This window comes from Tyto alba, unplaced genomic scaffold (genome assembly GCF_018691265.1).
Source record: "Tyto alba isolate M040663 unplaced genomic scaffold, T.alba_DEE_v4.0 Super-Scaffold_1, whole genome shotgun sequence".
NCBI lineage: Eukaryota > Metazoa > Chordata > Aves > Strigiformes > Tytonidae > Tyto > Tyto alba.
Genome location: NW_024881261.1, coordinates 5,367,692 through 5,386,822, shown reverse-complemented (window position 1 = coordinate 5,386,822; position 19,131 = coordinate 5,367,692). Strand labels below are relative to the sequence as shown.

Here is a 19,131-nt window from a genome sequence, read left to right as displayed (position 1 = left end):
CTGTTTACAGCTGCTTGGGCTCCTTGGTCTGTGCAAAGGTTTTATTTTTCAAGAATTTGGAGGTAGGATTATGACTTCATAGCCCTTTCCCAATGACAACTTATGATCACACTCTACTGAGCCCATGGTATTGTTTTTGCTTTTATCAGGAAGTCAGGAACAGTAGAGCTGTGAATAGTAATGTTCAGGCTTACATTTCTTTATTAACATATGAATATAATCAGTTGTATTTATCATTGTCCTCCAGTTTGTTTGCTTTTCTCAGCAACTGCTTTGACAGCTTCTGATTCTGTTTCTGGACTCTGGCCTTTTGTCTTTCCTTCCTCTGTTCTACCGGTGTGAACCTCTGCAGAAAGAGGACTCTTTATTCCCTTTTTCTCTGCACCCAGACTGTGCTTTTCTACAAGAGGAAGGTTGGAATATACCAGAAGGAATCACGAGTTACGTCAACTATTGCGGCTTGGTTGCAGTTTGTATCATATCCAAAATGAACAGCTAGGTACAGCCTGGATGAAGTGTAATGAATAGAATATTACACTAACAGTTGGCCCGTTTCTATCTGGCCTGTATTTGTCCTCATCTGATGAGGAGAAACAGAAGTGCAATGCAGTGACTGCAGCAAACAGATTAACAGTACAGGATTATGGGCTGTTGCCCATAATCTTTCTCTTTTTATAAACTTTGTGATTCAAAGGATTGGAGGAAATCTTGTTGGCAAATTCAGCTAAGGAACACAGCAGTGGATTGAGAGAAGACATTGGTAAAGCAGAGCAAGCTCAACAGAAGACCCCAAATTAGGTCTACTTAGGGTATGTTACAAATAGCTCATGTTAATTTACTTCCAATACCTGACATAATCCCATTTATGACTTGCTGTCTCTGTACAAGCAGCAGGGAAACAAAACTGTAATTTCAAGCGAAAACCATCAGAAATATACAAATTTATGAGACCAAGGCTCTCTGCTGAAGGATTTATCAGAAGGCTTGCTATGAATTTGCTGCCTCATCTTGCAGTGCACTACAGTCTGCTTAGTTAAGTCATTAGTTACAAGCAGTAAATAAATAAAATTGGGATGGTGGGGGCAAAGAAATACATAGATTTACTGGTCTGGTTCCAAAGGTAATGCTGGGTCTGCACACGCAGTTAATTTATAATATGGGCAGCAGCACAAATTTTCCAGGAAATGGAAACTTTACCTTTCATATGTAATCATTCTGTAAAGACCAGGTAGTCATAAAAATATTGCCTAAGAAATCAGACATATCATGGGCCAGACTGACCTTGGAAGCCTCACTCTTTTACAGGTGCAGAGTATAAATTCTGATGCCCTGCTTTATTGGCATCTCTGGACAACATGGGTACCAGCAAGAACATGCTGTGGTTATTCCTCTTAAATGCAGCACTCCTGGATGCCACCTCAGATAAACCACTTCAAACCTTTAACGAGGATTCTTTCAAAAAAGGTAGGAAAAAATAAGGTGTTTTACTCCTCTATGTTGGTTCCACACCTGTAATTCATGTGCTAGTATGATCAACTTTGTGCAAAGATTAGAAGTAAGACAGACTAAAATTAGATAGCATTATGTTGTCTTATTAAAAATATGAACAATTCAATATCATGATTAACTATTATTCATGTTGAAGTAAAATTAATGCAACGAAATTAATATTGCTCTGTTTTGCAGTATTATCTTGAAGCATAGTTTAAACCAAATAAAAAAGAAACACTACCATGAAAATACTAATGAAAGCCTTTGGTTCTACAAAACTGTGCTTTTCATTATGGAATTAAGAGGGAATATAGTTTCTTTGGCTGCAATACATATTTACTTTAAAAGACTTCAAATTCAACCTGGCAGATGCACATGGAACCACCTAATTCTTAATTAACTTTATATGATTTAATGGAAGCACAATAACAAGACAGTTTCTATCCTGTATGGTATCACAAAGCCCTAGACATGTGCGTTTTGCTCACAGTTGCACCCTTGAGACTTTCACGTATGTGGAATAAAAACCTGGAGACTGTAACAATCCAGTATGCACATTTACACATGCAGATCACAACAGTGATGGGTTTTCTCTGAAACCAATATTAGTATCACTGAGACCTTGCTGAATACTATCGGCAATTTACAGGGATGAATTCCTGGGTTTACTATTCCCAGCCAACACCTTTAGAGTTGTATAATGACTGCCAGCTTCTCACTTTGCCTTGGCAAGGTGACTTCCTGCTTTAACTCAGGCACAAACACTTGTAAGAGTAAGGTTAAAAATAAATAATTAATTAAATAAAAATGAATACCTCTCTCACCTACTTCAGAGAAGGGATCTGAACTATTATGGTCCTGCTAGGAATTTCTTCTGATCAGGACACCTGTCTGTTCACTGTTCTTTGCAGCTATACATAAGAAACCTCTGAGAAAATCTGTACATCCGCCTTCATCCTCACAAGCACCACTTGCTACTTTCTCTTCCTCCTCTACAGCTGCCATAACCACGACCCCAGCCACCTTCACAACGTCCGCTCCTCCAGGTAGGTCCGAATGTGACAGGGTTCCTCTGGCCACTGCTCTGGGCGGTGCCAGTTAATGGCTCGCAGGGTGGGGGTTGGCCTTCTCCTTGGGAGAGCAGAGCCAGGGTTAACGCACAGCCTAATGAAGCGGAGGGTGCCATTCCTGGTGGCCTGAAACTCGCGGACAGCTTTGTCAGGCCCACGGCAAGAGAAGGTGCCTGCGTGATGAAGGGTTTTCCCAAGTTTTCCCTGTCTCCTCCTCTCCAAGGTGCCTTCCTGCGCCTGGTGAACGGCAGGAACCGGTGTGAGGGGCGCGTGGAGATTTACCACTACGGGGGCCAGGGCACCGTCTGCGATGACGGCTGGGACATGAATGATGCCCAGGTCGTCTGCCGCCAGCTGGGGTGCGGCTCTGCTGTTTCTGCAACATCCAGTGCCCACTTTGGACAAGGCAGCGGCAATATCTACCTGGATGAAGTGCGCTGCACGGGGAGCGAGTCCTCCCTCTTCCAGTGCAGACACAGTGGCTGGGGCGTCCACAACTGTGGCCACTCTGAAGATGCTGGTGTTGTGTGCTCAGGTACCGTGCCTCTTCCTTCCTTAATCCAAGTACGCCTTCCAAAATTTGCGCGGCTTGTCGGCATCTACCTGCGGAGCTGCGGAGGAACGACATGCCGGGACGGATTCAATGTGGGAGATAGAGCATCATATATCGTATCATATCCCTTTATTGGTCCAGGGTACATATATTTATACAGACAACGCTAATTATTATTCCTACTAGTCACTAGCTGATTGGCTTAATCTCTAAGGGTCATATTTGCACGGTCCACCTACTTGCAGTTAGCTAACAGCACAAGCTTCTCATAACACTATGCTTCTCGTGCCACCGTTACCATAACACTAGGTTTCTCAGGCCACTATTTCTAATTCCTCTTAACTTGTTTTGACACACCACGGTACACAAGGCCAAAGCGTCCTTGACATTCTTCATGTATCAGCAGCTGCAAGCAGCTGCACGCAAACCCTAGTGAGGCCCAGCATCAGCGAGGCCCAGCATCAGCCCCCAGAACAGGTTCTTATCCTACAACTGCTCAGTGTGCTCATGACCTTTGTCTCTGAGCCATTCTCCAACATCTACCTAGGTGTTGGAGATGTCTATAAACTCTGTAGTTTCAATTTCTACCACTATGGAAGAGCACTCTTCTGACACCCCCAGGCTCTCCATCACACATGTGACAGGGTGGCACCAAAATCCCCCCCAGTGCGATGAGAAATTTGGCCATGCACCTTCATCCTCAAGGGCTTCACATGCTTCTTTCTCTTCCTCCTCTACAGCTGCCATAACCACGACCCCAGCCACCTTCACAACGTCCGCTCCTCCAGGTAGGTCCGAATGTGACAGGGTTCCTCTGGCCACTGCTCTGGGCGGTGCCAGTTAATGGCTCGCAGGGTGGGGGTTGGCCTTCTCCTTGGGAGAGCAGAGCCAGGGTTAACGCACAGCCTAATGAAGCGGAGGGTGCCATTCCTGGTGGCCTGAAACTCGCGGACAGCTTTGTCAGGCCCACGGCAAGAGAAGGTGCCTCCGTGATGAAGGGTTTTCCCAAGTTTTCCCTGTCTCCTCCTCTCCAAGGTGCCTTCCTGCGCCTGGTGAACGGCACGAACCGGTGTGAGGGGCGCGTGGAGATTTACCACTACGGGGGCCAGGGTACTGTCTGCGATGATGGCTGGGACATGAATGATGCCCAGGTCGTCTGCCGCCAGCTGGGGTGCGGCTCTGCTGTTTCTGCAACATCCAGTGCCCACTTTGGACAAGGCAGAGGCAATATCTACCTGGATGAAGTGCGCTGCACGGGGAGCGAGTCCTCCCTCTTCCAGTGCAGACACAGTGGCTGGGGTGCCCATGACTGTGGCCACAAGGAAGATGCTGGTGTTGTGTGCTCAGGTACCGTGCCTCTTCCTTCCTTAATAGTGGAACATTTTCCAAAAGTGACATTTGTTGGCCACAACTAGATAGTTGAAGGAGACAAGATCAAACATTGTGGTTTGCATTGCTCCCATCAAGGAAGAGCATTCTGCTGAGAACCCCAAGGTCTCCATAATGCATGTGACAGGGTGGCAACAACATACCCAGAACTCTGAGAAAATCTGTACATCCGCCTTCATCCTCACAAGCATCACTTGCTACTTTCTCTTCCTCCTCTACAGCTGCCATAACCACGACCCCAGCCACCTTCACAACGTCCGCTCCTCCAGGTAGGTCCGAATGTGACAGGGTTCCTCTGGCCACTGCTCTGGGCGGTGCCAGTTAATGGCTCGCAGGGTGGGGGTTGGCCTTCTCCTTGGGAGAGCAGAGCCAGGGTTAACGCACAGCCTAATGAAGCGGAGGGTGCCATTCCTGGTGGCCTGAAACTCGCAGAAAGCTTTGTCAGGCCCACGGCAAGAGAAGGTGCCTGCGTGATGAAGGGTTTTCCCAAGTTTTCCCTGTCTCCTCCTCTCCAAGGTGCCTTCCTGCGCCTGGTGAACGGCAGGAACCGGTGTGAGGGGCGCGTGGAGATTTACCACTACGGGGGCCAGGGCACCGTCTGCGATGACGGCTGGGACATGAATGATGCCCAGGTCGTCTGCCGCCAGCTGGGGTGCGGCTCTGCTGTTTCTGCAACATCCAGTGCCCACTTTGGACAAGGCAGCGGCAATATCTACCTGGATGAAGTGCGCTGCACGGGGAGCGAGTCCTCCCTCTTCCAGTGCAGACACAGTGGCTGGGGCGTCCACAACTGTGGCCACTCTGAAGATGCTGGTGTTGTGTGCTCAGGTACCGTGCCTCTTCCTTCCTTAATCCAAGTACGCCTTCCAAAATTTGCGCGGCTTGTCGGCATCTACCTGCGGAGCTGCGGAGGAACGACATGCCGGGACGGATTCAATGTGGGAGATAGAGCATCATATATCGTATCATATCCCTTTATTGGTCCAGGGTACATATATTTATACAGACAACGCTAATTATTATTCCTACTAGTCACTAGCTGATTGGCTTAATCTCTAAGGGTCATATTTGCACGGTCCACCTACTTGCAGTTAGCTAACAGCACAAGCTTCTCATAACACTATGTTTCTCGTGCCACCGTTACCATAACACTAGGTTTCTCAGGCCACTATTTCTAATTCCTCTTAACTTGTTTTTGACACACCACGGTACACAAGGCCAAAGCGTCCTTGACATTCTTCATGTATCAGCAGCTGCACGCAAACCCTAGTGAGGCCCAGCATCAGCGAGGCCCAGCATCAGCCCCCAGAACAGGTTCTTATCCTACAACTGCTCGGTGTGCTCATGACCTTTGTCTCTGAGCCATTCTCCAACATCTACCTAGGTGTTGGAGATGTCTATAAACTCTGTCGTTTCAATTTCTACCACTATGGAAGAGCACTCTTCTGACACCACCAGGCTCTCCATCACACATGTGACAGGGTGGCACCAAAATCCCCCCCAGTGCGATGAGAAATTTGGCCATGCACCTTCATCCTCAAGAGCCTCACTTGCTACTTTCTCTTCCTCCTCTACAGCTGCCATAACCACGACCCCAGCCACCTTCACAACGTCCGCTCCTCCAGGTAGGTCCGAATGTGACAGGGTTCCTCTGGCCACTGCTCTGGGCGGTGCCAGTTAATGGCTCGCAGGGTGGAGGTTGGCCTTCTCCTTGGGAGAGCAGAGCCAGGGTTAACGCACAGCCTAATGAAGCGGAGGGTGCCATTCCTGGTGGCCTGAAACTCGCGGACAGCTTTGTCAGGCCCACGGCAAGAGAAGGTGCCTCCGTGATGAAGGGTTTTCCCAAGTTTTCCATGTCTCCTCCTCTCCAAGGTGCCTTCCTGCGCCTGGTGAACGGCACGAACCGGTGTGAGGGGCGCGTGGAGATTTACCACTACGGGGGCCAGGGCACCGTCTGCGATGATGGCTGGGACATGAATGATGCCCAGGTCGTCTGCCGCCAGCTGGGGTGCGGCTCTGCTGTTTCTGCAACATCCAGTGCCCACTTTGGACAAGGCAGAGGCAATATCTACCTGGATGAAGTGCGCTGCACGGGGAGCGAGTCCTCCCTCTTCCAGTGCAGACACAGTGGCTGGGGCGCCCATGACTGTGGCCACAAGGAAGATGCTGGTGTTGTGTGCTCAGGTACCGTGCCTCTTCCTTCCTTAATAGTGGAACATTTTCCAAAAGTGACATTTGTTGGCCACAACTAGATAGTTGAAGGAGACAAGATCAAACATTGTGGTTTGCATTGCTCCCATCAAGGAAGAGCATTCTGCTGAGAACCCCAAGGTCTCCATAATGCATGTGACAGGGTGGCAACAACACACCCAGAACTCTGAGAAAATCTGTACATCCGCCTTCATCCTCACAAGCATCACTTGCTACTTTCTCTTCCTCCTCTACAGCTGCCATAACCACGACCCCAGCCACCTTCACAACGTCCGCTCCTCCAGGTAGGTCCGAATGTGACAGGGTTCCTCTGGCCACTGCTCTGGGCGGTGCCAGTTAATGGCTCGCAGGGTGGAGGTTGGCCTTCTCCTTGGGAGAGCAGAGCCAGGGTTAACGCACAGCCTAATGAAGCGGAGGGTGCCATTCCTGGTGGCCTGAAACTCGCGGACAGCTTTGTCAGGCCCACGGCAAGAGAAGGTGCCTGCGTGATGAAGGGTTTTCCCAAGTTTTCCATGTCTCCTCCTCTCCAAGGTGCCTTCCTGCGCCTGGTGAACGGCAGGAACCGGTGTGAGGGGCGCGTGGAGATTTACCACTACGGGGGCCAGGGCACCGTCTGCGATGACGGCTGGGACATGAATGATGCCCAGGTCGTCTGCCGCCAGCTGGGGTGCGGCTCTGCTGTTTCTGCAACATCCAGTGCCCACTTTGGACAAGGCAGCGGCAATATCTACCTGGATGAAGTGCGCTGCACGGGGAGCGAGTCCTCCCTCTTCCAGTGCAGACACAGTGGCTGGGGCGTCCACAACTGTGGCCACTCTGAAGATGCTGGTGTTGTGTGCTCAGGTACCGTGCCTCTTCCTTCCTTAATCCAAGTACGCCTTCCAAAATTTGCGCGGCTTGTCGGCATTTACCTGCGGAGCTGCGGAGGAACGACATGCCGGGACGGATTCAATGTGGGAGATAGAGCATCATATATCATATCGTATCCCTTTATTGGTCCAGGGTACATATATTTATACAGACAACGCTAATTATTATTCCTACTTGTCACTAGCTGATTGGCTTAAGCTCTAAGGGTCATATTCGCACGGTCCACCTACTTGCAGTTAGCTAACAGCACAAGCTTCTCATAACACTATGCTTCTCGTGCCACCGTTACCATAACACTAGGTTTCTCAGGCCACTATTTCTAATTCCTCTTAACTTGTTTTTGACACACCACGGTACACAAGGCCAAAGCGTCCTTGACATTCTTCATGTATCAGCAGCTGCAAGCAGCTGCACGCAAACCCTAGTGAGGCCCAGCATCAGCGAGGCCCAGCATCAGCCCCCAGAACAGGCTCTGATCCTACAACTGCTCGGTGGGCTCATGACCTTTGTCTCTGAGCCATTCTCCAACATCTACCTAGGTGTTGGAGATGTCTATAAACTCTGTCGTTTCAATTTCTACCACTATGGAAGAGCACTCTTCTGACACCCCCAGGCTCTCCATCACACATGTGACAGGGTGGCACCAAAATCCCCCCCAGTGCAATGAGAAATTTGGCCATGCACCTTCATCCTCAAGAGCCTCACTTGCTACTTTCTCTTCCTCCTCTACAGCTGCCATAACCACGACCCCAGCCACCTTCACAACGTCCGCTCCTCCAGGTAGGTCCGAATGTGACAGGGTTCCTCTGGCCACTGCTCTGGGCGGTGCCAGTTAATGGCTCGCAGGGTGGGGGTTGGCCTTCTCCTTGGGAGAGCAGAGCCAGGGTTAACGCACAGCCTAATGAAGCGGAGGGTGCCATTCCTGGTGGCCTGAAACTCGCGGACAGCTTTGTCAGGCCCACGGCAAGAGAAGGTGCCTGCGTGATGAAGGGTTTTCCCAAGTTTTCCCTGTCTCCTCCTCTCCAAGGTGCCTTCCTGCGCCTGGTGAACGGCACGAACCGGTGTGAGGGGCGCGTGGAGATTTACCACTACGGGGGCCAGGGCACTGTCTGCGATGACGGCTGGGACATGAATGATGCCCAGGTCGTCTGCCGCCAGCTGGGGTGCGGCTCTGCTGTTTCTGCAACATCCAGTGCCCACTTTGGACAAGGCAGAGGCAATATCTACCTGGATGAAGTGCGCTGCACGGGGAGCGAGTCCTCCCTCTTCCAGTGCAGACACAGTGGCTGGGGTGCCCATGACTGTGGCCACAAGGAAGATGCTGGTGTTGTGTGCTCAGGTACCGTGCCTCTTCCTTCCTTAATAGTGGAACATTTTCCAAAAGTGACATTTGTTGGCCACAACTAGATAGTTGAAGGAGACAAGATCAAACATTGTGGTTTGCATTGCTCCCATCAAGGAAGAGCATTCTGCTGAGAACCCCAAGGTCTCCATAATGCATGTGACAGGGTGGCAACAACATACCCAGAACTCTGAGAAAATCTGTACATCCGCCTTCATCCTCAAGAGCCTCACTTGCTACTTTCTCTTCCTCCTCTACAGCTGCCATAACCACGACCCCAGCCACCTTCACAACGTCCGCTCCTCCAGGTAGGTCCGAATGTGACAGGGTTCCTCTGGCCACTGCTCTGGGCGGTGCCAGTTAATGGCTCGCAGGGTGGGGGTTGGCCTTCTCCTTGGGAGAGCAGAGCCAGGGTTAACGCACAGCCTAATGAAGCGGAGGGTGCCATTCCTGGTGGCCTGAAACTCGCGGACAGCTTTGTCAGGCCCACGGCAAGAGAAGGTGCCTGCGTGATGAAGGGTTTTCCCAAGTTTTCCCTGTCTCCTCCTCTCCAAGGTGCCTTCCTGCGCCTGGTGAACGGCAGGAACCGGTGTGAGGGGCGCGTGGAGATTTACCACTACGGGGGCCAGGGCACCGTCTGCGATGACGGCTGGGACATGAATGATGCCCAGGTCGTCTGCCGCCAGCTGGGGTGCGGCTCTGCTGTTTCTGCAACATCCAGTGCCCACTTTGGACAAGGCAGCGGCAATATCTACCTGGATGAAGTGCGCTGCACGGGGAGCGAGTCCTCCCTCTTCCAGTGCAGACACAGTGGCTGGGGCGTCCACAACTGTGGCCACTCTGAAGATGCTGGTGTTGTGTGCTCAGGTACCGTGCCTCTTCCTTCCTTAATCCAAGTACGCCTTCCAAAATTTGCGCGGCTTGTCGGCATTTACCTGCGGAGCTGCGGAGGAACGACATGCCGGGACGGATTCAATGTGGGAGATAGAGCATCATATATCATATCGTATCCCTTTATTGGTCCAGGGTACATATATTTATACAGACAACGCTAATTATTATTCCTACTTGTCACTAGCTGATTGGCTTAAGCTCTAAGGGTCATATTCGCACGGTCCACCTACTTGCAGTTAGCTAACAGCACAAGCTTCTCATAACACTATGCTTCTCGTGCCACCGTTACCATAACACTAGGTTTCTCAGGCCACTATTTCTAATTCCTCTTAACTTGTTTTTGACACACCACGGTACACAAGGCCAAAGCGTCCTTGACATTCTTCATGTATCAGCAGCTGCAAGCAGCTGCACGCAAACCCTAGTGAGGCCCAGCATCAGCGAGGCCCAGCATCAGCCCCCAGAACAGGCTCTGATCCTACAACTGCTCGGTGGGCTCATGACCTTTGTCTCTGAGCCATTCTCCAACATCTACCTAGGTGTTGGAGATGTCTATAAACTCTGTCGTTTCAATTTCTACCACTATGGAAGAGCACTCTTCTGACACCCCCAGGCTCTCCATCACACATGTGACAGGGTGGCACCAAAATCCCCCCCAGTGCAATGAGAAATTTGGCCATGCACCTTCATCCTCAAGAGCCTCACTTGCTACTTTCTCTTCCTCCTCTACAGCTGCCATAACCACGACCCCAGCCACCTTCACAACGTCCGCTCCTCCAGGTAGGTCCGAATGTGACAGGGTTCCTCTGGCCACTGCTCTGGGCGGTGCCAGTTAATGGCTCGCAGGGTGGGGGTTGGCCTTCTCCTTGGGAGAGCAGAGCCAGGGTTAACGCACAGCCTAATGAAGCGGACGGTGCCATTCCTGGTGGCCTGAAACTCACGGACAGCTTTGTCAGACCCACGGCAAGAGAAGGTGCCTGCGTGATGAAGGTTTTTCCCAAGTTTTCCCTGTCTCCTCCTCTCCAAGGTGCCTTCCTGCGCCTGGTGAACGGCAGGAACCGGTGTGAGGGGCGCGTGGAGATTTACCACTACGGGGGCCAGGGCACCGTCTGCGATGACGGCTGGGACATGAATGATGCCCAGGTCGTCTGCCGCCAGCTGGGGTGCGGCTCTGCTGTTTCTGCAACATCCAGTGCCCACTTTGGACAAGGCAGAGGCAATATCTACCTGGATGAAGTGCGCTGCACGGGGAGCGAGTCCTCCCTCTTCCAGTGCAGACACAGTGGCTGGGGCATCCATGACTGTGGCCACAAAGAAGATGCTGGTGTTGTGTGCTCAGGTACCGTGCCTCTTCCTTCCTTCCTTAATAATGGGACACTTTCCAAAATTGGATCTTGTTGGCAGCAGCCTTGTAGGATACGAGTTGAAAGACTCTGGTTTGCATTTTTCCCACCATGGAAGAGCACCGTGCTGATACCCCCAAGCTCTCCATCGTCTCTGTGACAGTGTGGTACCAACATCCCCAGTGCTCTGAGAAAACATTGCCACATGTCTTCATCCTCAGGGTCCTCACTTACTTCTTTCTCTTCCTCCCCTACAGCTGCCACATCAGTGACCACTGTTCCCACTCCACCCCCAAGTACACCAGGTATGTCTTTTTTATTAATATGTACTGTGAGTTATTTTGGATTTATATTACTTACTAATTGTTAAATATATAATTTTATTATTTGCATATTTTAATTATTTTTGATTAATTCCTTTTTTGTACTAAGTATAAATCATACATAGTCATTTTTTAGGTCCTTCAGTTCTGCTGCTGGAATTGGATTTCATCTGTGCCTTTTTTGTTGGAAACGTCTTCTTTCTTCTCTAGCTTTTTTGTTATTTGTGGTAGAACCTCTTGCTTTCTCTTGTATGGATGTATGAATTAAGCCTATGAAATTTAAAATATTAAGGGATAGTCAGAATTCTCTGAAGAGGTCATTTTACTTGTAGCCTGAGTGATAAGAGCACAACAGTTCACTGTCCCTTGAGGTTTAAGCTATTGTTGCTATGATCTAGACACATAAAATTTAGTTTCATTTCAACAGATGTAAATCTAAAGGCATCACATCTATGTATTTTTTTATTTATTTTTTTTTCTTTTTTTCAGTTATAAAAGATATTTGTGGTGGCTTACTTTTTAATTCCTCTGGAACACTTCAGAGTCCTTCTTATCCTTTGAATTATCCAGAGAACACAGATTGTCTGTGGCAAATACAAGTGACAAATAATTTCCGCATTATGCTCACATTTAGAAGTATTCAGTAAGTAAACCTCTTCCTTCTTGGGCAATAAATGGATCCCAAATCTCAACTATAAACACAGTTTCCAAGCACACTTCCCATTCTTATAATAAATTTTAAATATTACATCGGAATTGTGTGAGTGCAGTATCTTAGTTTATTGTTTGCTCAGCACTTAAAGGCTGAACTTTATCAAATGCCTTTTATTATGTATTCATATTTCTTCCTTAGGTTGCAAGGAGGATGCCAGAATGACTATATTGAGATCTATGATGGGCCACCCAATACTTCTCCTCTGCTTGGAAGAATTTGTTCTACTTCTGATCTCACATACACATCATCCTCAAACTTCATGTCTGTTAGATTTCACAGTGACTCCAGATATTCAAATAGAGGGTTTCATGCTGAGTATCAGTCCTTTCCAGCAGACCAGAACATCAGTAAGTTTCCATTCTGTTTGTAATGTTTTCTTTGCTGAGAACCTTTTATACCAGCCAACATGGCTTCACTAAGGGCAAATAATGCCTGACAAATTTGGTGGCCTTTAACAACGGGGTAACAGTGTTGGTGGATAAGGGAAGAGCAACTAAAACGAGTTTGTGCAAAGCATTTAACACTGTCCTACATGACATCCTTGTCTCTAGACTGGAGAGACATGGATTTGATGGATGGTCCACTTGGTGAATAAGGTATTGGTTGGATGGTTGCACTCAAAGAGTTGAGGTCAATGGCTCGATGCCCAAGTGGAGAGCAGTGACGAGTGGTGTTCTCAGGGGTCACCGTTGGGACCCGTGCTTTTTAACACCTTTGTCAGTGACATGGACAGTGGGATTGAGGGCACCCTCATGAAATTCGCCAACAACAGCAAGCAGTGTGGTACAGTTACATGTGGGAGGGAAAGGATGCCATCCCGAGGGACCTGGACAGGCTGGAGAGGGGGGCCCGGGCAAACCTCATGGAGTTCAACAAGGCCAAGTGCGAGGTCCTGCCCGTGGGTCGGGGCAATCCCCAGCACAAACCTAGGCTGGGCGAGGGGTGGCTGGAGAGCAGCCCCAAGGAGAGGGGCTGGGGGGGTTGGGGGGGCGAAAACTGCCCGTGAGGCAGCCCCGTGCGCTCGCAGCCCAGAACCCACCCGTGCCCTGGGCTGCAGCCAGAGCAGGGGGGGCAGCAGGGCCAGGGAGGGGATTCTCCCCCTCTGCTCCGCTCTGGGGAGACCCCCCTGCAGTGCTGGGGCCAGCTCGGGGGCCCCCAACAGCAGAAGGTCACCGAGCTGCTCGAGCGGGGCCAGAGGAGGCCACGAAGATGCTGGGGGGGCTGGAGCAGCTCCCCTGGGAGGCCGGGCTGAGAGAGTTGGGGGGGTTCAGCCTGGAGAAGAGAAGGCTCCGGGGAGCCCTTCGAGCGGCCTCCCAGGACTTAAAGGGGGGACAGGGGAGGGGGGGAGGTACTCTGGGTCAGGGGGTGGGGATGGGATGAGGGGTGTTGGGTTTAAACTGCCAGAGGGCAGATTTAGGTGAGATCTAAGGCAGAAATTGTTCCCTGTGCGGGGGGTGAGGCGCTGGCCCAGGGTGCCCAGAGCAGCTGTGGCTGCCCCCTCCCTGGAAGGGTTCAAGGCCAGGTTGGACGGGGCTGGGAGCCCCCTGGGCTGGGGGAAGGGGGCCCTGCCTGGGGCAGGGGGTGGCACTGGATGATCTTTGAGGTCCCTTCCAACCCAAACCATTCTATGATTCTATGATTCTACCCTGATTATATTTACTAAATAAGTATTTGTTAATGTTGTTGAAGAAATCCCACATGGATGACATTCCTACTTGAATTTCATAACTGGTTATTGACTGATCATGTTCAGATAATAATTAGTTTTTCTTTTTAAAAAAGTCTTCAATATCAAATTAATTGCCTTTAGATGTTTTCTACAATGTCCAGTCTAAATTCATATTTCTTCTTATCACAACATTATCCATATATATTTTTTCTACCTTTGTGGGCACATTTTCATAGAATCATAGAAATATTGGTTAGAAAGGATCTTTGGAGGCTTCCTAGTCCAACCATTCAAAGCAAAGGTATTTCCAAAACCAGGTCAGGTCCATTATGAATTTTCCTATCTGAGTCTCTAAAAACGTTTAAAGGATGAAATCATCTAAGTTACTCTGAATGACCCATTCCAGTGCTGTCCTCCATTCCCAGTGCGAAATTTTATCTAATGTGCACTCACAGCCTCCCCATGCACAACCAATGGCCATCACATTTGGCTCTTTTCAAGAGAGCCTTTCAAGAGGCTGTTTTGTCAGTAGGTCTCTGCCATCACCTATCTCACTCTACCAAAGACCAAACTCTCCTTGAGATCATTGTTTTTCCTGCCATGGACTCAGTGAATTGTCATGGAGATGGTTTCAGGATCCTCTCCCACCCAAGTAATGTTTCTGCAAGCCAGGGTGCACACTTGGGTCTACACCTTCCACATTTGGATTCTTATTCAGGAAAATCATCCACTTAGCATTTTTGTGTGAGTGGTGATACAGGCTCAAGGTGTCAGTAAAAGCCTATTGTAAGCTACATATTTTTGCCAGGAGAGTAACTGAAGGTCAGCTGAAGTTTGTCAGAGACTATTGTTTATTCATATTGAAGTCGAAGGTGTAAAAATAAGGTGTTTGGCTTATGAATTCTCTCCCCTAAATGGTAGAAGCTGTTGCATTTGTTGAAGTTGTAACATGCGAGCATTATCATGTACTTGAAATCACTAATAATTTGTATTTTCTTCCCTAGCCCTTGTGTGCTTGCCAACCTACATGCGCGCAGTTGTAGACAGACACTACCTCCAGTCACAGGGCTACTCAGTCTGGAAAACCAGCTTGTCTGACTCTTGTAGACCAACAATTACATCAACTGAAGTTATATTTGACATTCCATACAACGGCTGTGGTACACGTAGACAGGTTGGTGTCAACATATTTTGGAGAGCCCTCCAAATCTGGCCATGGAAATTTAATAGATATTTTGGAAAATTGTCATGAATTGCAAAGGGTGTTGTAGCTCACAGGCATTCAAAACACAGAAAAGAAGCATATCGTTCTGGAGACTAAGGTTTGTTAAACATTTCTACTTATCATTTCCAGGATTTAGGTAATCCCTATGTCTATTTCAGAGTGATGTTATAGAGAACTAAGTATAAGAGAGTTAAGTGAACAATCCCATTGAGGATGCTTGGGTTTTTTGAGTATGACATGTTCTTTCTGACTAATACTAGGACCTGGCACATACAGACGTTCATAGTACACACTGTGAATATGACTACATGCAATAATTTTGTACTCATCTAATGTGTCAAATAGGGCAACAATGAAACGATCACCTACTCCAATGTGATAAAAGTGCCTGCTTCTGGTCACATCATCAAGAGGCAAAAGGACCTTCACTTGCATATCAACTGCAAAATGCTCCAGAACACCTGGGTGCAAGTAATGTACATTGATAATGACATCGTTGATGTCAGTGAAACCCAGTATGGCAGATATGACGTGAACTTGACATTCTACAATTCCTCATCTTTTCTGTGGCCAGTGCATGACTTTCCATACTACGTTGACCTGAATCAGAATTTGTTCCTTCAAGCTTCTCTTCACAGCTCTGACCCAAATCTGGTGGTGTTTGTGGACACATGTGTGGCATCACCTGATCCTAGCAATTTTAGAACACTGAAATATGAATTGATCAGACATGGGTAAGAACTTTCTAAAGAATTACTTAAAAAGTATCTGTATGCACAGTTCTGAAAGAGCTTAATTTAAGGAAAGAGGTGATTTAGGGCCAGTGTATTTTAGTTGCAAATCTCAAAACAAATAAATTTCTAAGAAAGACCTTTTGGCAAAGCCTGAATAAAATATAATATGACAAAGAAATGCCATTCAAAAGTTGCAGTCAGGCACTGAGATTTCACTCAAGGAGGCAGTGTAGAAACTGAGATCTGAATTTGTTTCTGAAATAGATGCATGAAATGTGGGAATGTCAATGACTCTACATTTCCGTACACCACATTAGAGTTTTGCAATGTTATAACTAGAATACAAAACAGTCTGTTCAAAAAGAAGATAAAATCCTTATTTTTTTTCTTGCTATTCCAGAAGCCAAAACCATTTTGCTTAATTTGATACAAAATATGCCTTTTGATTTGAAATGGAAAAGTTGTGGACTCTTGTAAAGAATGCAAAAAAGACAGAGCTAGAAGCATAGAAGTGTGACTCTTAGTGTCTCATTTTGTTCCAGGAACTAAAGGCTCATGCTAGTTTATGACCCTTCTGTACTTGGTGGGATTCAAAATTCTCTGCTTCTTGGGAGGGTGTTCACATCAGTAACCATAGCAGTGTAGAAACCTGTTGCTAGGCTGGAAGTCAGGCTTGTGACATGCCAATGAAGTGACAATGCCTCCTGCCTGCTGGGTGAATGTCCTCCCTTTAACATTTTATGTGACTCTTAGGAAGGTTTTTTTCCTCTTCTTGGGTTTTCTTTTTATTTTTTCTGTAAAAATACATATTCATTAAGCAGGACACAGAAGGGCTGTCTACCTTTGTGAACAGGACACTCACCAGAGAGATGGGACAAATAGATTCTGATAATATTCCAGTTAATTTTTATTCTTGTGACATGGAACTGTGCTAAAAGCAAATGTATTTACTAAATCTAAAATCAGTAATATCCATCTATAAATATCAGGTGTGTAGGGATATCACTGCAGTATAAAAGTAATTAAGAATGAGAGAACTTAAAATCCGTGGTGTATTTATTAGGGAAATGAGCACAAATATAATGAAAGACAACTTTGAAATATTACAGGGTAACAGTTGTAGATGAATTACTGTGATCTTTTTTCATGGTGGTTAAATTAAACCAGAATGACTAAGAACTAAGTTAGGTAACTTCTAAGGCTAATAATTGTCAGAAAGTGAAACTCATTGACAAGAAAGTTAATCTAGCAACTTGCTCCACAAAACATCTGGAGATCTCTGTCAGGTGTTGAGATTCCTCAAGCAAGGTACTCTACAAACACTGAAGGACTAAAAAGCATGTTTATTTCCCAAAAAAGATGTGTGTTAAGAATTAGGTTTGTCCTTCCAGAGTATAAAGGGTCCCTTTCTCTTTCTGCAACAACCTGCAGGGACCTCTTTGCGAACAGGTAATCATAGAATCACAAAATCATAGAATGGTTTGGATTGGAAGGGATCTTAAAGATCATCTAGTCCCAAACCCCCTGCCATGGGCAGGGACACCTTCCACTAGACCAGGTTGCTCAAAGCCCCGTCCAACCTGGCCTTGAACACTTGAACACTTTTGCAAGTGCAAAACAGGTCCTCACCTGAAACACAGAAACAAGCAGAACCACCAGTTATTTTTCAGCTATTTGTGTTTACACAAACTTTGTTGAGCTATGAAATTTCTGTGCTGTATAAATTATTGTGGTGGAAAACACTGCCACTCTTACTTAATTTTGTCTCTTAATTTCTCTTCTTGCCAAAAGCACATCTTTTTTTTTTTTTTATCCTTTTGAGTTCTCTTATAGTCTTACCTTCTGGTTTTATAATTAAACTCAAGACATATTGCACAGAGATAGTGTAATAGTGTTTCTATTTACGATAGCTAATCTATTAATTTTTTATCTTTCCAGGTGTGTTAAGGATCCTACCTACTCTTCTTACTATTCACCACAGAACAACGTTGCTCGATTTGCATTTAATGCTTTTTCGTTTCTTAATCAATACCCATCAGTTTACCTGCAATGTGAGCTGGTGGTGTGCAGGTTCAATGACTATTCTTCCCGCTGCTACCAAGGCTGTGTGAGCAGGTTCAAGAAGAATGCAGGCTCTTCCCAGGAAAAAGTGAATGTTGTTATTGGACCTGTCCAGCTTTGGGAAGCTCACAATAAGAACAGGAATGTTGGTAAGTTTATATAACTTAAATAACATGAGACTCGATTTATTACTGTATGCTTGCGTGTCAGTTCAGACATGAAATCCAGCTCTGAAATATACCTTTGTTGGTTTATTCACAACTCTGTTATAATTCTTATGTGAAATTATTATTTTTTATTTTTTATAAAATTGTTTTAAAAGGTTTACAAGTTATTTCCTTTCTATCGTAGTTTAGGTCCGTTATTCATTCTGCAGATGTCAAATGGCAATTGATTCAGTTTTGTGGGAAGAGGGATGAGATGTAACTTGTTTCCCTGCAGAATTTATATTAATTTTTCAGTGCTGTCTGTGCCTAATTGGCATGTCTCTTACTTATTAGCAACCAATCTGTAGGTCCCCTTGGAAATGTTGTTACCCAGTGTCCTGTAGCTGCAGTCTCCACTATCAGAAAGCAATATTTTATAATCTTAGAGTGTAATCATTACAAACTCTTAGTTGCTCTTTAATGTCTTGCCATGACTTTTACTTGTTTGGTATGGCCACAGAATTATTTGTGAAGCAACATGCAATAAAACTATTTGGTTTTTGATCAGATCTGGATTTTAATTCAAGTTCTCTTTGCATAATTACCTTTGAGATTATCTAGCTCAGGAAAAGAAATGTAAGCCTCTCTCTCTTATGCACAGAGCTGGCCTCTGACATCCAGGTGAAAGTGGAGTCTCAGAGCTCAGCACCTGCTGCCAGCTCCCACGTTCCTCTGACTGTGACCACCGTGGTGCTGGTAGCTGCTGTTCTCACAGTGGGAGGATTTCTTTTGAAGCGTAAACTGCAGGAACCCATCCCATACCAGATAATGTGAGAGGTAACCCAAGAACTCGCAGGTGGCAAGATATGTTCACCAGCCATCTGATTTTCTTTGCAATCTGTGTAGGCGGCACAAGTTTTGCAATCTGTGTAGAGGGTAACTCGTTTGACTATTCCACCACCCAGATCTTGTTTGAAGAATGTACTGTATCAAGATAACAGCCGGCATTACCAAGAACTGAACTTGTAAAGGAGCGTGGCTTTAAAATCCTCAAGTCCAAATACACCTAAGGCCTAAAGGAAGGTTAATTCTTCC

General features: G+C 46.9%; 1 protein-coding gene across 1 annotated transcript; it reads left to right on the top strand.

Annotated features, from left to right (window-relative positions):
* The first annotated feature begins 1,355 nt into the window (after nt 1-1,355).
* DMBT1 (deleted in malignant brain tumors 1) lies at nt 1,356-18,870 on the top strand. The gene is made up of 20 exons (XM_042805833.1): nt 1,356-1,464; nt 2,403-2,537; nt 2,785-3,096; nt 3,855-3,902; nt 4,150-4,514; nt 4,995-5,331; nt 6,081-6,128; nt 6,376-6,740; nt 7,221-7,557; nt 8,317-8,364; nt 8,612-8,976; nt 9,457-9,805; nt 10,854-11,159; nt 11,421-11,468; nt 11,976-12,129; nt 12,340-12,548; nt 14,875-15,044; nt 15,441-15,829; nt 17,768-18,039; nt 18,698-18,870. The coding sequence occupies exons 1-20, from the start codon at nt 1,356-1,358 to the stop codon at nt 18,868-18,870; spliced, it is 4,539 nt and encodes a 1,512-aa protein (XP_042661767.1).
* Nucleotides 18,871-19,131: the final 261 nt, after the last annotated feature.